Source organism: Drosophila montana, unplaced genomic scaffold, assembly GCF_035044405.1.
Source record: "Drosophila montana isolate Dmon_TW-CO22-7 unplaced genomic scaffold, ASM3504440v1 contig_3848_1, whole genome shotgun sequence".
NCBI classification, from domain to species: Eukaryota; Metazoa; Arthropoda; class Insecta; order Diptera; family Drosophilidae; genus Drosophila; species Drosophila montana.
In genome coordinates this window covers 4,175,948-4,192,012 of record NW_026998720.1, presented here as the reverse complement: position 1 = coordinate 4,192,012, position 16,065 = coordinate 4,175,948, and the positions used below count along the sequence as shown (strand labels likewise).

Here is a 16,065-nt window from a genome sequence, read left to right as displayed (position 1 = left end):
GCGAGCAGTACAAATTTAAAAATTTTTTTTCGTTTAAATTTCTTATCAATATAAGCTATTACAAATAAGCCAAGCATTGGTGTAAAATATAACTAATTGACAGCAAATGTAACGCGCTTTTACCAACATATCCATGCTTGGGCTTACATCTGTTACAAGTTTCTATGTTAAGCTTAACAGATGTTAATCGCATGAAGCGCTGTTAAGAAACACCAATAAACTTTTCACAACTTTTTACTAACTATTTTCTTAAGCATTCATAGAAAGCTTTAACATGTATATATTTAAACATATATTAGTTTTTTCTCGCTTTTACCCTTTCATTTTAATATCTGCTTGTTGCTCTTAGAAATGGATCAGAGAAAACAAAATTGCTTTTGTTAAAATAAAAAATTGTATTTTGAGCAATTGTTACGTGGCTTTAACATTTCTATGTTAAGAAAAACATCAATAATAACACATATTAATGTAAGTATCACGACTTTTACTAATTTTTCTATGTTAAGCTAAACATGTTTTTATTAACATTCATAAATGGCTGTTAATTATGTATATTGCATCATTTAGCAGTTGTTGCGCGCTTTTATCCATATTTATATTTAATCTATTAAGTCAATAATATAAATATCATTTATATCATTTTTTGTGTCCTCTTACTCTTATTTCTATGCTGAGCTTTACCTCTGTTAATAACATTTAGATCTGTTAAGAAACACACAAATAATGGAACAAAGTATCACGACTTTTTACTAACCTTTTCATTAACATTAATAGCAGTTATTTGTCTAAATTTCATCCCATAACAATTTTTAGGCGCTCTTAACCTTATTTCTATGCTGAGTTTATCATCTTTTAATAACATTCAGTTCTGTTAAGAAAAACATCACAATAAATATATATAATAAACTATATATTAGGCTAAACCAGTTTTCATAAACATTCATAAAGAGCTGTTTCTTATATATATTGCACTACTTTTCAGTTAATGCGAGCTTTTATTTTTGTTTCTGTTAAGTTTAACATATGTTGATTACATTTATATTGCAAATGTTTATATGAAAATAGAATTTTAAGCAATTCTTATGTGCCTTTAACGTTTCTATGCTAGGCTTAACATCTTAATACACCAATAAAGTAAAATTGTATGCAATTGTTGTGATTTTAAAGTTTTTATGCTATGGTTGACGCCGTTATTTACATTCATTGCACACCACAGTAGTAAAATAATCAAGCAAGTATGTATATACATTAACATTCATAAATAGCTGTTACCTATCAATATCACTTATCACTCGTTGCGCGCCTTTAACATTATTTATATGTTAAGCTTAACATCTGTTAATTACAGTTACAGCTCTAGGGCTTTGTAAAAGCACAACATTAATTTCCTTTGTGGTCAATATCAAAGCATTTTGTTATGATGGCTTCTAAACTATAAACAAAAAGTCAATTAAAATGTTTTTTTTTTTTTAACTTTTTCATATTTATTGCAGCAGGTACTCCAGTGCGCGCTTGCAAAACTTTGTTATTAAAATCTTTGCTTTAACAAAAACAAAAAGTTAATTTATACAATTTTTTTTTGAGTGCTTAGTTTATTAAACTGCTGATCTTATATACATATTTCTGTTACGAAATGGAATTGCACAAATCACAGCGATTGCCGCAAGAACCGCACACATCAAACACATGAAAAACTGATTCTGTCACCTTAGGGGTGTGTGTGGGTGTGGGTGTGGGTGAGTGTGTGTGCGAGGGGGTGTGTGGTTTTGAGCCTAACTAGAGTGTAGGGGAAAAACGGAAATGACTCTTAGGAGCAGTTCTGGCCGCAACCGATAGCCGGACGTAAAGCCAAACCATTCAGCGTACTAATGCAGACCTAAGGCAAATATAATTGCGTGTGTGTGGGTGCAATGGTGGTTGTTGGATGGCGCTCGATGGGCCGGGCCATTGTGGGCTATTTTCTGCACAATGTTACAAGACATTTGCATGCAGGCGCCATCTGGTCGGGGGTTTGGGCTTTTGGGGTATTTGTGGTAAGCGTATGGCCAGAAAGACAACAACCAAGCATTTGACAATTGTGCTGATGTCGAGCATTGGTCACCACCGACTTAAATACACAGACAATCCCCAACTGCCTCAGCTGGCCAAAGACGGCTGCTGCCACTGCCACTGCTGCTGCTGCTGTTATTGCTGCTGCATACGTGCCCAACAAAATATTGATTTAAATGAGTTTCAGTTTCGGTTTTCATTTCCTATCCCCAAAAATTCCAACAATCAGCAAATTGTGCTGCTCAATGAACTACTTTTTCTGCTCTCTCGAGCCATTCTAGTGCTACTCGTTAGATGATGGCCAGGCAAACTGCATGATAAGCAAAATATTGCACATTGATGATGAGCTGCTTCTCGCCAGCTAGCTGGAACAATGTGGCTGTGGCAAGTGGCATGTGGCATGTGTTGTTGCGTGCTGTTGCGTGTCCGCCCTGCCTGCAGAGCTAAACGCAAGTTTTGGTCTCACACATCCTTGAACTCGCGTCCTGACATTTAAGCCAAAAAATTGAATTCAATTTATAATTTATACATATATACTTGTCAAAAACTAAAAAAGAAATGCAATAATATAATATGATTGAAAATGCGAGCGAAATAAGTATCAAATTAAAAAATAGAATTTAGTTAATTTTATTCAGCTTAAGCTTTAGATCATAAAAATAATATAATATAATAACAAATAAAAAAATAATATAAAAAAAATAATAGTTATAAATAATATAAAAAATAAAATTTCCGCTTGCAGAACTGCCTTAAACTTATCTGAAAGGCAACCCAAAAATATGCTCATTGTGCTATTATTATGGAAAAGTCAGTTTGCGTTGCCAAGCAAAAACACACATCAATAATATAAACTACAATTTAAAGTTGATAGTTTTATTGTTGCCACATCCCAGGGGTGGAATCTTGGGGCAAGCAACTAATGCCAAACAGTTTTTGCTGTTTGCTGCCAGTGCCAAACCTATATACATACTATATATATATATATATATATATATATGTACATATCTGTGTGTGCGTACATATGTCCGAATCAAGTGTAAATAGCCAGAAAACCTTTCAACTTCTTTGGTTTTGGGCAAAAGTCATTTGAAGTCATTTCAGAGTCGCAGTCACCCGAAAAAGCCGCAGACAGTCAAGCAAAGCGAAACTGTTGCAGAGTATAAAAAAAAAGAGAGCCGAGTCCTGGGCAAAAGTTTTGCCTTAGTTTCTACCTAGTGGCATAGAAAAAATATTTGAATATATGTAATACTCATTTGCATATTGTTTGGCCATCGTGTTATAAGAAACCAGCTTCCAACCACACTTTAAGTTCAAAGCAAGTTTCGGCCGAGTGCCCTAGAGCTGAAGCAGGCGCTTGAAGCGCCCAGCTCTTGGGCTGGGGCTGGAGCTGGGGCTGGGGCGGGGGCTTGGGGCACAACGCAGTCAGCTTGATTGCAGCTACAAAGCTCTTAAAGTAATTAGTGGCATAAATTAAATCCCCTGGCTAAATAACAATGGCCAATTGTTTCAATGACCCTTGTGCCACTTTTAATTGTTGCAATGCTGCGAAAAGTTTTAGACCTAGCTGCCCGACCGGACCTGCTCGCTGTTCCCGTTCTGGCTTAAAGCCGCTGTCAGGCCAAAAGAGTTGCTAAAAAAGCCGCTGCTTTCCCTCTCTCACTCGTTTTTCGGTGACACCACAGTGGAATGGCGTTTGGCGGAGAAGCGGTTTGGGGCTGTGGTCACTAAGCGCCAACGCCCCAAATGGCGTTGCAACAAAAGCTGCCCCAGGGCATAAATAACTTTTTATACATTTCATATGTTTTCTTTTTATGGAAAGGTCGCAGCGTTAAAAAAAAGTTGACACATTTTAAATTGTATGTGAAATAAAATAAATTGTGCATAATTTTGTAGATTTTTTGCAAACCAAACCCTCCTCCTCCTCCTCCCCAATTGCGGGGGAGAAAAAAAAGGCCCGCCCTCGCTTAAACTAATTATTTTGCAGTCAACAAAGTGTGGCAAAACATTTGCAACATTGATTTTCAATTGATTTTGGCTTTTGTCGCCGCTCATCATAAAAAAGTGCTCATCGAAAATTACAGGCCAGAATAAAACAAGCTGTTGACTTGCCAAATAGCCGTGAATTATTCCCCCAGGGCGTAGGTGAGCGCAGGTAACGGGAATCGCTTAGTTGGCCGAGAATTTGCTGAGACAACAAATGTTGTTGTGCCGCAGTCCAAACTCAATGTCCCCCCCTCCCCTTCATTTCTTTTGCTGAAGGCAGCCCGGACGCCATCGCATCCTGTGCTTGTCTCCTGGCCGACAATAACGAGCCGAGTGTCGAGACCGAGCGCAGCGGCAGGCAGGATATCGTAAAGCGACATACAATCACACATAAAATTTTACAACACGAGGATGTTTTTTATTGCAATGACTGGCGCTCGTTCTGGCACCCTCAGCCACACCAGCGTCAGCATCGGGGCCATGTCCCTCGTCGACGTCGACGCGTACCAATCGAGAACTTAAGTAGCCAATTACTGGAAAGTTCGAATTCCTTGCTATGGATATCACTCCTTCGCTGGCATTCTGGCCTTTTGGCGAGTTTGTTAGCGTACACAGCGAGTAAATAGCAAAACATTTTTCTATTTAATTAAAATGAATTTACCTTTTCGGTTGCCCGAGGCGACGCTGGCAGACTGATTTATGGATGGCCACCAATAAATTGCGACGACGCCTCAGCCGTAGCAATTTAAATCACGAGCTGCGGTTTTAATTAAAAGGAATTTATTTTGCACTCAACTGCAGATAAAATGCACAACTTTACGCGCGCAACACCAAAAAGTACAATAATACATTTATATACCGGAACACCCCCACAGAGACACTGTCATGCCAAGAATACGCACGCCTTGCCATTATCGATAAAATTTTACAAATACAAACTGGAGGGGGGTGGGGTGGGCCAAGTAAAACCCTTTGTAAACACGTCTATTTCAGGCAAAAGGCAACATTGGCCATTTCCTAATTGTGACCACACCCATCAAAGCAAACCATTTAGCTGCCTGTCATAATTACGGCCTACGCATGTTGGCCCGGCCAGTTTCATGGCCAGCTCTGCTTGTTGGCTGGAACATCAAGCCGTCTTCAAGTCGCTCACTCGCTCGCTCGCTTTGTAATTACGAATAAGTCTGAAGATACCAGTCAAGTTGGCCACAGATCGGGTTTCCTTATTAGCCAGTGATTAATCATGCACATGCTATAACGGCCGTTCTGTAATTATGCTGTCATATCTCTGAAATGCATTACATCTAAGTGTAAATGCATATCTGCTGGGGCTGAGTGAAAATTGATAGCCAATAAACGTAGATTAATCATGCTATTGCGCATGAATAGTTTACGCTTTTAGCAAATGTTATAAACGAAAGCCGAGCCAACAAACCCAATCCTACATCTCGGGGGTCCACTATAAGCTCGATATAAATATGAACCAACAGTTAAGAAGGAAGAAAACAGTACACCCACACACACACACACACACACACACACACACACACACACACATGAGCATACGGAAATTGTCGGCGATAAATCTCCCATTTACCTTTAAACTCGAAATACTGCGACCGATGGGGGTTGTGTGTGCTGGCTGACTGCGTCGCTTACAGTTACACTTCCAGCCCTAAATCCACTAACAAATAAAGGAATAAATTGCCCATAAAAAGGATTTTCAAATGCCGGCTGCAACTACAAAACCCCCTTGTGCTACGTATTTACAGCTGTGGTGGGACTCTTGTAACTGTAAGTTAACTGATAGTTTTCTTTTGGTTCAAACCAAAGTTAGTTATATTAATCATAAAATGTAGACAAACTTTGTCTTTATTTTATATCGCTGGGGGTTATTATTATTTTTATTACTCTATTACTCTTAATCCATTTGATTTTGATTTATTTGGCATAAGTCACTCTAAATGACAATGTGTTTTCTGAATTGTTTTTGTTTTGATTTTATAAAGCGCGCTGCTTTTTGAATATGATAGCAATAATCGATTAATTGACAATCGAACAAGTGTTGGTGAACACGCAAATAGTAACGCGACCATAGCAGAAGTCTGCCACAACCAATAGATAACGAAATTTAGATGATCTATTGCTAACAATTTTTATAAACACTTAGCATTTACTTAAGCTATTTTAAAAAAGGTTTAAGAGTTCAAACAAAGATGTGACCAGCTGTAAAACAGTGTGAAAATACTGTGACATCGAAAATTTGCGTTGCTTATCGATACATAAAAGAACAAGAAACATTTTCGGCTTAACGTGGCTCGGTCACACTACGCAGTTTACCATCATCGCATAAAAGTTTGGTTGAAAGTACAGCAAATGTACAATTTACGGCACAATATCAAATATATTTACACATTAACATTTTACGACTCACGCCTACTAATGCTATAAAACGACGCGCTAAAAACATTCGACTGTGGAGAAAGGAATACCGCAGCCGTCGTCGTGTTCTCTGGCAGGAACGAAAGGAACGGAACGTGTTTTGGGCGGACTTGTTTTTTATGCCAGTGCGGAAAAGGGGACGCCGCTGCAACTAACTGTGTTTTGGGGAAAAATAGCCGCGCGGCTACAGGAGCGCCAAGCCAGCCCCAGCTCAACCCGATTTATCAGTGGATGGCCAAGTAAACGGGGGGGCGTGCGTGTATCTGTGTGTATATCTGTTCCGTACAAGAACAAGTTGCAGCGCACTTGTATGCGCTTGTCTGTGTATTGGTGTCTTCAGTTCGCTTGTGCTCTGCAGGTGTGCGTGCGTGTGTACGTCTGTGTGTGTGTGTGTTAGCGCTGTGGTCTTGATGTCTGCGCTTTTTCCCAGACGACGGAGACGCGAGCACACAGGTGAATTATTGGTGCAATACGCTGTGTTGGCAACAAAGCCAAAGCTACCAACAAAAGACGACGACAAAACGACATTTGGGTAGAACGACGGACTGCAAAAAATGCTGCGTTTTCTAAGTCGGCGCAAGGTGCGCAACAACTACGCGGATAATGCGAGCAACGTGCGTGGTGGCGGCGGCGGAGGAGGTGGTGGAGGCGGCGGTGTCATCGCAAGCAGCAGCGGGTCGCAGATAAAACCCCAACGCATCGTGGTTAACAAAAATAAAATCGACTGCCGTGTTATACTGCTGGACAATACTGACCTTTCCATCGAATTATCGGTGAGTATAGAATTACACTTTGCTTATCTACAGGGACATGCATGATTCGGAAAAGGGGTTTTCGCGTTGTAGGGGGTGTCTTGTGTCTGTTTGATTAAGGTGGAGTACAAACATTCCGTGATTGCATGCTTGTATCTGTGTGTGTGCATGTGTGTGTACGTGTGATAAACACAAAATTTACTGCTGATCGGGCACATTATTTAAGAACTCCCCAAAAAAACAAAAACAAACGTGATTAGTTCAGGGCCACACTTGATACTTTGCCTTAGAGATGGGCGCGTGTCGTGTTATCTTTCATGACATAAGCCCGCACGAAACTGTGTAAAGAAATTTGAGGAGCTTATAAAAATCCAGTGAAACAAAGAAAACTTAAATATTTATTAAATTTTAGAGAATGCCGAACGATTACAGGCCGTAAATCTTGATTAATTATTTGTTTTCTAAGTAAATAAGGACTTGACAGCTAATATATATATATATATATATATATATATCGTCCGTTTCGTGTTGCACTTTATAGAATAGGTTTTTCACCCCGATTTCCAGTCACGTGCCATCTCTACTGTGCATGTCATTTGCGAACATTCATAAATTTTAATTTGGTTTCATTCTTTGCAGAAAAAAGCGCTCGGCAGCTTCCTCTATGAACAGGTATTCTATGCCTTGGACATTATTGAAAAGGATTACTTTGGCCTGCAGTTTATGGATGCTAATCATGTGAAGCACTGGCTAGACCCCACCAAGCCCATCAAGAAGCAAGTGAAAAGTGAGTGCGCAACGATTTTTGCACCTGCGCTTTGTTTTTAATGTTTTATTTAAATTATAGTTGGACCACCGTACACATTTCGTTTGAAGGTCAAGTTCTACTCTTCGGAGCCGAATACGTTGCGCGAGGAGCTAACGCGTTATTTGTTCTTCTTGCAACTGAAACAAGACTTGCTAGAGGGGCGTCTAGACTGTCCGGATGACAAATCTGCTGAGCTCTGCGCGCTGGCCTTGCAGTGTACGTGATTCCCACTGAGTTGGCAATTGTAAAAGAATATAAAGTTATATACAATGTACGCTCAAAAAGTTGAATGGCCACCTTTGCTGTGACCTTTGTAGACGCAAAGGTTGGGCTAGATCAGCAACGGGTTAATGGGTTGCTTGTGCGCATTTTTTATAACTGTGTATTCTTTAATTTTGTATGAAAATAACACTCAGTCTTGCATCCACAGCGGAGTTGGGCGACTTCGATGATCAGGTGCATTCGGCAGCTACCGTCTCGGAGTTTCGTTTTGTGCCGGAACAAACGGAGGATCTGGAAATCGCCATATTGGAAGAGTATAAGACATGCCGTGGTCTAACGCCGGCGCAAGCGGAAACGGCTTTTCTGAACAAGGCCAAGTGGTTGGATATGTACGGCGTGGATATGCATACAGTGCTGGGCAAAGATAGTTGCGAGTATCATCTGGGCCTAACGCCTACTGGCATTCTGGTGTTTGAGCGTGATCAAAAGATTGGCCTCTTCTTCTGGCCCAAGATAAGCAAATTGGATTTTAAGAAGAAGAAACTTACGCTGATTGTTATTGAAGACGATGACGAGGGTCGCGAGCAGGAACACACCTTCGTTTTTCGACTGTACAATGAGAAGGCCTGCAAGCATCTGTGGAAGTGCGCCGTGGAGCATCACACATTCTTCCGTCTGCGAGCACCTGTCAAGGGACCGTCGGCTCGTCAAAACTTCTTCCGCATGGGTTCGCGCTTCCGTTACTCTGGCCGCACTGAATTCCAGACCACGCAGCAGAGCCGGGCCCGGCGCACCGTGCAATTTGAGCGTCGGCCCTCGCAGAGATTCGCCAGTCGCCAGTCGCATTTGTTGCGCGAGCGTCAGAAGGCTTCGCAGGAATCGGCAGCCTCTGCCGTTGCCACGGTCAATGCACGTGCAGCTGCCGCTGCAGCTGCAGCAGCCGCAGCTCAAGTGTCGTCAGCGTCATCTGTTGTTCCTTCCGTTTCCAGCAATGAGAACAATAACGAAACATTCGATTCGCTCATCTCCGCCGATCCGTTTATTACCGTTACCCCCTCACCCTCCGTGCTGACTGTTATACAAAATTCGGCCATTATTGAGCCGGACGCGGCGTGCAGTGCTTCCATTAGCTCTTCCACTCAAGCAGCTGCCACCTGCCCCTCACTGGGTCGCAATTCCCTCAAATCCAACTTTAGCAATGATGATCCGGCCTACAGTAAAATTGGATCCATTGGCAAGGCGGCGGGTCTTTCAGTGAAGTATGCAAATTAAGTTGCTTAAAGTTGCCAAGCGTACTTATGCTTGTTTTATTTTCTTAGGTTGGAGCCGGAGTACACGCCACCCTACTCACCGAATGCCACCAAGAACTTTGACGAGACGAATCCATTTAGAAGTGCGGCCACATCGCATCATGGCAGCTTTGGCAAGGCCTCAATTAGCTCAGGCCAGCTCAGGTGTGTGCCGGAATTGTCTATTGCCTTGCCATGCCACTTGTATTGCTTCTCTATTTTCTTTTGACTAATACGCATTGTTTTGTATTTCTCACGCATTTTTGTGTTATGTTCTGTATTCTGTGTATATCATTGTGCAGTGTTAGGAGCGGCTTATCGGATAAAGATAGAGAGCTAGATTCATTACTTAAGTCCATTGTTAAAGATCCATCCCCATCAGTGCTTGCAAATGAAGCCATTAATGATGCTAACAGTATCAGGTAGCGTAAATAATATACATAAATTATCATAAGTTAAACATTTGTAATTTATAATATTAAATTTGCATATCTCTGTGCTTCTAGGGTAACCATTAACAAGACCTTTGACATGGATCATAATACGGAGACTTTGAAGCGGCTCTCAAATACAAATGAGAAGCCCAACAATCAAGTGAAGATGGCCAATGTGGGCGCCACTTCCCTTCCACCGGGCAATATCAAGTGCAATATACTAAAAGGTAAGGTTGAATGTGCACTTTTTATTGGATTATTTCTGAAAATTGGTTTGTTTTCGTAGCGCGCGTGGAGGAAGAGATGGGCGCTAGCAGCGGCAATGCTAAGCTGACCAATCAAATGTTTGTGCCCGCCGCCCACTCCGGCAACAGCAGCAGCAACATGCACGCGAACAATAATAACATCAGCAGCAGCAATCATTCACACAGCGATGGACCGGATTCCCTGAATGCCACCTACATATCAGTGGTGAGTTGGATAGCAAACCAGTTAGCCCCATGCCTTGCACTTTTTCATGCTTTTTCTGTAAATTTATTTTTTTTTTTGTTTTATTTACATTCGTTGTGTGCACTTTGTGTTTTGTGTATGTGTTTGTCTGTGCGCGTGCTGTTGTGTGGTTGTTTTCGATGTGTTTAATGTTTGCTTGGCTTTGTAAACGCTTAAAACACACAAAATAAAAACAGGGCGGCGATAAGCTGACGCTCAGCATACCGGAACAGAAGCCGAGCAGTGGCAACGGCAGTGGCAGCAGCAGCTCGAGCACCATCAATAGCCATGCTAATGCCCGGGCCAGCAGCAACTCACCCTCACCCTTCAGCAATGCCACCTTTGTATCTGCCTTCAGTGGGCCACCAACGCCGCCTTCATCGCTGCCAGCGACAATAAACAATACCAACAGCAGCAGCATGGCCACCAGTGTGACAAGCATTAACACGCCGACCAGTACAGCTGCCGGCGTTAATGCTACTGCCAGCAGTAGCGGCAGCAGCAGCACTGCCACGGAACTGGCCGGTGCTACCAGTGGGACTGGCAGCTCCTTGCTGAGCAATGCCTCGGCAGCCGAAATACTCATTAATGAAATTTTCATTAACAATATCATAAACAATAATGCGACGGCCAGTAACGGCGGCAACAACAAATCAGAGACAAAAACAAAATCCTCAACCACATCAACGCCCAGCGCTGGCACGCTGCTCTTTTCCACGCTCAGCGAACAGGAGCGCTTGGAGGCGCAGAAGGCGAATCAGCAGCCCAACCAGAGCGAAGTCGATGCGCCGCAAATCGAAAAGGTTTGGCCCAAACAGAGTTGGGAAACAGCATCTGTTCTTTAAATAGCCTTGCAAACTAACATTTGTTTTCATTTCAATATGCACCTACTATTAACCATGTCTATAACAAATTTTCTTTATGTATTATATACAATTCTAAAACTCTTAATTATCCACAGAAGCAAAGCAGCAATCTGCAGGACAACAATCGCATTCCAGCCACTAGCAACAGGGATATGGTCTCACCCTGGCTGGTCTCCTCGGAAATTGTTTCAGCGCCCAAGGGACGGGAGCCGACCATAATACGCAAATCCGTTATTACAACACAGTTGTAATTATTGTTTAAATTTAAAACTTTTTTATTTGATAAGACTATTTATATACATAAGAATATAGCTATGACAACCTTAGACAACATTCTTTTAAGCATTCCACATGGCAGCAACATTAAAGACAATGAGAGAGCAGGTCCAATCAAAATGTAAACATAAAACTATATCGAAACTGAATATGTTATCTGTCCATTAAATGTGCCTTAAATTATATTAACTACATGTACGTTATGTGTACTCGTCAGCGTGAAAAGTGTGCTTAACGAAACAGTGTACTTAAATCTTACATAATGTATTCAATTAAATAATAAGTGTATAGACTGGATTTTTAACCAAGCAAAGTGATGTCTTTCTGCTTAATATACAACGCTCTATATTATAGCTAAGAAAATGTGACAAATGAATATATATTTTTTAAAATTGCAGTATTCCAATTAACAGAGAATGAAAAAAAAAGTCAAAAAACAAAAATTAAACAAAATGAACAACGATATTGTCGCAGATTTTAAATTGAATTTTTTATATTTATATTGTTGCATTCAATTTTAAATCTGGAGTCAAGCTCATGCCGGCTAAATGACAGCTAACTGAACAACTACTCATATACAAACATATACATATATACTATATATCAATTGTTAAGTGCAAAGCGAGCATTTCCAATTTTTGTATACAACTTTAAAAAAACAAATGCATTTCTATAATTAAATGTAAAATAAAAGTGCATATATGGAAATAATTTTTGGGCTTGTTTTTTCAATTAGGCGGCCCATTCCAGGAAGAGTCACCAGCTGCCATATGACCTGCTATGTTCAAGTACACACGCACACACATGTGTGTACTTGAAATTCCAAGATATTTTCGCAGCAGCCGAGGGTCGCATTGCGGCACTGCAATTAGAAGACAGCCGGCAGGCACTGTTTAGTGTTTAATGTTGTTTCCAAAAGTCGTCGACGCCAAATGTCTGCACTGGTGTGTGGTCATGTATGAATTTTATTTTCAAGAAAAACATTTTGTTGTATGCCTCGCATCGTGTTGTTATTTTCATAGAATGTTATTTTTAGCCTTCTCGACTAGGGGGGGAAATATGTATGTAGCTGCATCTGTTGCGAGTTCTTGGCTGAAATATGAACATTTTTGGAAAGCAACGCGAATATACTTATTTACATGCCTGGTGTATAGATAGGTACACCTATGGCCAGAGTGTGTGTGCGTGCAATGTGCACTTGCTGGGCGTCAGCTACACCTTAGCATTAGGTGGGGGTGGGTCTGCGAAATTACCGTAATTTCCTGCGTGGGCTAAAAATAATAAGTACTAAGCAAATTCAAAAAAGGAAATCGGCAAATACTTTAAAATGGATGCTATTTATTTGTAAGACTGTAAAATTTCGATTGTTTGTTTTTGTTTTTTTTTTATATGTTGTTTGTTTTTTCTCAATTTCTCCATTCGTCATCTGCGACACTTCCAATAAATATTAATATAAATATAATACATTCCATTGCTGTCTGATTGGTCGATAAATGGCTTCTATGTCCGTCTGGTTGGCAGGGCAGCAAGAGGTTTTGACTTAAAATTAATCATTATTAAGCTCTAGGCGCCAGGTCAGCGACGCCAGTTGTTTGTTGTGTGTGTGTGTGTGCGTTTGCTGTGTGCATGTGTGTGCTTAGAAGCACTTGCGGTGGACAATGCCTGGGCCGGATTCGTCGTACTCCTGCTTGGAGATCCACATCTGCTGGAAGGTGGAGAGGGAGGCCAAAATGGAGCCACCGATCCAGACGGAGTATTTGCGCTCAGGTGGTGCAATGATCTTAATCTTGATGGTGGATGGCGCCAGGGCAGTGATTTCCTTTTGCATACGATCGGCAATACCTGGATACATGGTGGTGCCACCGGACATGACAATGTTGGCATACAGATCCTTACGGATATCCACGTCGCACTTCATGATCGAGTTGTAGACGGTCTCATGAATGCCGCAGGATTCCATGCCCAAGAACGAGGGCTGGAACAGGGACTCTGGGCAACGGAAGCGCTCATTGCCAATGGTAATGACCTGACCATCAGGCAACTCATAGGACTTCTCCAGCGATGTGGACGCAGCAGCGGTGGCCATTTCCTGCTCAAAGTCCAGGGCAACATAGCACAGCTTCTCCTTGATGTCGCGCACAATTTCACGCTCAGCGGTGGTGGTGAACGAGTAGCCACGCTCGGTCAAGATCTTCATCAGATAGTCGGTCAAATCGCGACCAGCCAAATCCAGACGCAGTATGGCATGGGGCAGGGCATAACCTTCATAGATGGGCACGGTGTGGGAAACACCATCGCCGGAGTCAAGCACAATACCGGTGGTACGACCGGAGGCGTACAGGGAGAGCACAGCCTGGATGGCCACATACATGGCGGGTGCGTTGAATGTTTCAAACATGATCTGAGTCATCTTTTCACGGTTCGCCTTGGGATTGAGTGGGGCCTCAGTGAGCAGCACCGGGTGCTCCTCGGGTGCGACACGCAATTCATTGTAGAAAGTGTGATGCCAGATCTTCTCCATGTCATCCCAGTTGGTGATGATGCCATGCTCAATGGGATATTTCAGTGTGAGGATACCTCTCTTGGACTGCGCCTCATCGCCCACATAGGAATCCTTCTGGCCCATGCCCACCATAACACCCTGATGGCGTGGACGACCTACAATCGATGGGAAGACGGCACGGGGCGCATCATCGCCGGCAAAGCCAGCCTTGCACATACCGGAACCATTGTCCACGACCAATGCGGCAACTTCATCATCACACATCCTGGCGACTGATCTGTTTTACTGCAAAAGACGGCAATTACATACACTTAGATGTTGGTCGGTTATTGGAAATTCGAAACGAGACTTCTCGAGACAACAGTGTAAAATAAACTACGAATAAACAATTTGAATGAACTACAAGATTTTTGGGAAACGAATGACGAGTGAATCCTAAACAAATTCGATCTGAAATTCACTCTATTTTGATTGATTTATGTTTTTTTTTTAATGGTGATTTTTACTAACCGTTCTGTTAAGAAGGAAAAACTGTAAACTTGTATAGCAACACTTTCGCTGTAGAACTGCGAGTGGCTGCTGGACTGTAATGAGCTAATATTTATACCATTCGGGCGACCCTCAGTCAAACAGATTTTCCACACAAATACAAAAACAGAGGCACACATACGCGTACACAGCCACTGCCACAGACACAGACACGGACACGGACACAGATACAAAAAGACATATGCAGCACATGGATGCACATTTCGCTAAAGGGGAAATTTTGAATATCTTTAAAAATAATTTGTTTCTTTCATATTTTTTTCCGAGCGAGCAAAACAGCCGTCGCTGAGCATAGGGTAAACAAAAATTGTTCACACACACGCACACAGTCACACATGAGCAATATATGTACACACACAGTCGATCCTCCGTGGAGGCGTCGTAGGCGTTTTTTCGTGTGTGCGTGTGTGAATATATCGTTCTTTTCTTTTTGTTTTGTCTAATTTTTAATCAACATTTGCACGTTGGTCCAATCCATACATGGGGATGCTTGGAGCACACACACTCTCTCTCTCTCTCTCTCGCTCTCTCTGTCTCTGGGCAAAGAGCGCACTCGTAATTAGAAAAAATAAAAGAATTCTTAAGCAAAACAAAAATTTAAGTATCGAAAATATTCTGTGCTACAATTCGTTGGGCGTGAATGTGGGTGGTGGATGATAGAAGGTAGATGGTATGGAAGAGGTTGGAGGGAATGGATGTGGAGGTGGAGGTTTCGGCACCATAAACACAAGTCGAAAATTGTTAATAGATCGCACATTGCATTTATAGATCTTACAAGCTGAAAATTATTGCATTTATAGATCAAACAAGCTGCACATAATCAATTATGTGGAAATGCCTGAGAACTGAGTCAATAATTGGGAAGATTGTTTCAGCTAGTTTTCGCCTTTGCTCAATATCAACTCGAAAGCAATAACAATAAATATTTGTTTGTTGTTTACACAAGAACTTTTGCCTTTATTGTTGTTCTTCTTTTTAAAGAAAATAAAAAAAAGAATAACAACAATAACAACAAATTTCAAATATCGTGCGCTCTCACGTTTTTGCATAAGATTTTTTGACGCTGACGCGCAGATACGAATGGAAATCTATTTATATGAACAGATTTTGAAAATGTTGTATATATATATAGTATATATTTTATTTGGGTATGTGTTTGGCCAGATAATACAGGTGCAAACACTGTGCGGGCCGTTAACGGCTTGCTAATACCCTATGCTGCATGATATTACTCGACCCTACCTCAATTTATTGTAGTTTCAAATCTGTGATTAAATGCTGCTCGTTAGTTGAAAAGGAAATTGACTTATAAGCTATATCAGAAGAGATGTATTTATTTATTTGTGGTATATTTCTTAAAACATTTGATATTGTTTTTAGTGGGGGACATCTTAAGGTTG

General features: G+C 41.3%; 2 protein-coding genes across 4 annotated transcripts; one reads left to right on the top strand and one right to left on the bottom strand.

The window, feature by feature from the left end:
* The first annotated feature begins 6,344 nt into the window (after nucleotides 1-6,344).
* Nucleotides 6,345-12,227, top strand: yrt (yurt). 3 transcript variants are annotated; one of them, XM_064696603.1, is made up of 10 exons: nucleotides 6,345-7,250; nucleotides 7,869-8,016; nucleotides 8,077-8,253; nucleotides 8,468-9,518; nucleotides 9,579-9,713; nucleotides 9,851-9,970; nucleotides 10,055-10,209; nucleotides 10,269-10,453; nucleotides 10,669-11,274; nucleotides 11,433-12,227. In XM_064696603.1, the coding sequence occupies exons 1-10, from the start codon at nucleotides 7,032-7,034 to the stop codon at nucleotides 11,586-11,588; spliced, it is 2,952 nt and encodes a 983-aa protein (XP_064552673.1). In that variant the 5' UTR covers nucleotides 6,345-7,031; the 3' UTR covers nucleotides 11,589-12,227. The 3 variants fall into 3 exon arrangements, with proteins under 3 accessions (XP_064552673.1, XP_064552674.1, XP_064552675.1); XM_064696604.1 differs by lacking the exon at nucleotides 9,851-9,970; XM_064696605.1 differs by lacking the exon at nucleotides 10,669-11,274.
* Nucleotides 12,228-12,931: 704 nt separating this feature from the next.
* Nucleotides 12,932-14,768, bottom strand: Act87E (Actin 87E). Its single transcript, XM_064696455.1, has 2 exons — nucleotides 14,627-14,768; nucleotides 12,932-14,401 (listed from the first exon to the last, which is right to left on the bottom strand). Exon 2 carries the CDS (start codon nucleotides 14,378-14,380, stop codon nucleotides 13,250-13,252), a length of 1,131 nt encoding a protein of 376 aa, XP_064552525.1. The 5' UTR covers nucleotides 14,381-14,401; nucleotides 14,627-14,768; the 3' UTR covers nucleotides 12,932-13,249.
* Nucleotides 14,769-16,065: the final 1,297 nt, after the last annotated feature.

Coding starts and splice junctions, on each gene's coding strand:
- yrt (XM_064696603.1), top strand. CDS start 7,032: ATGCTGCGTTTTCTAAGTCGGCGCAAGGTGCGCAACAACTACGCGGAT. Junction 9,519..9,578: donor GCGGCGGGTCTTTCAGTGAA/GTATGCAAATTA, acceptor TTATTTTCTTAG/GTTGGAGCCGGAGTACACGC. Junction 10,210..10,268: donor CAAGTGCAATATACTAAAAG/GTAAGGTTGAAT, acceptor TTGTTTTCGTAG/CGCGCGTGGAGGAAGAGATG.
- Act87E (XM_064696455.1), bottom strand. CDS start 14,380: ATGTGTGATGATGAAGTTGCCGCATTGGTCGTGGACAATGGTTCCGGT.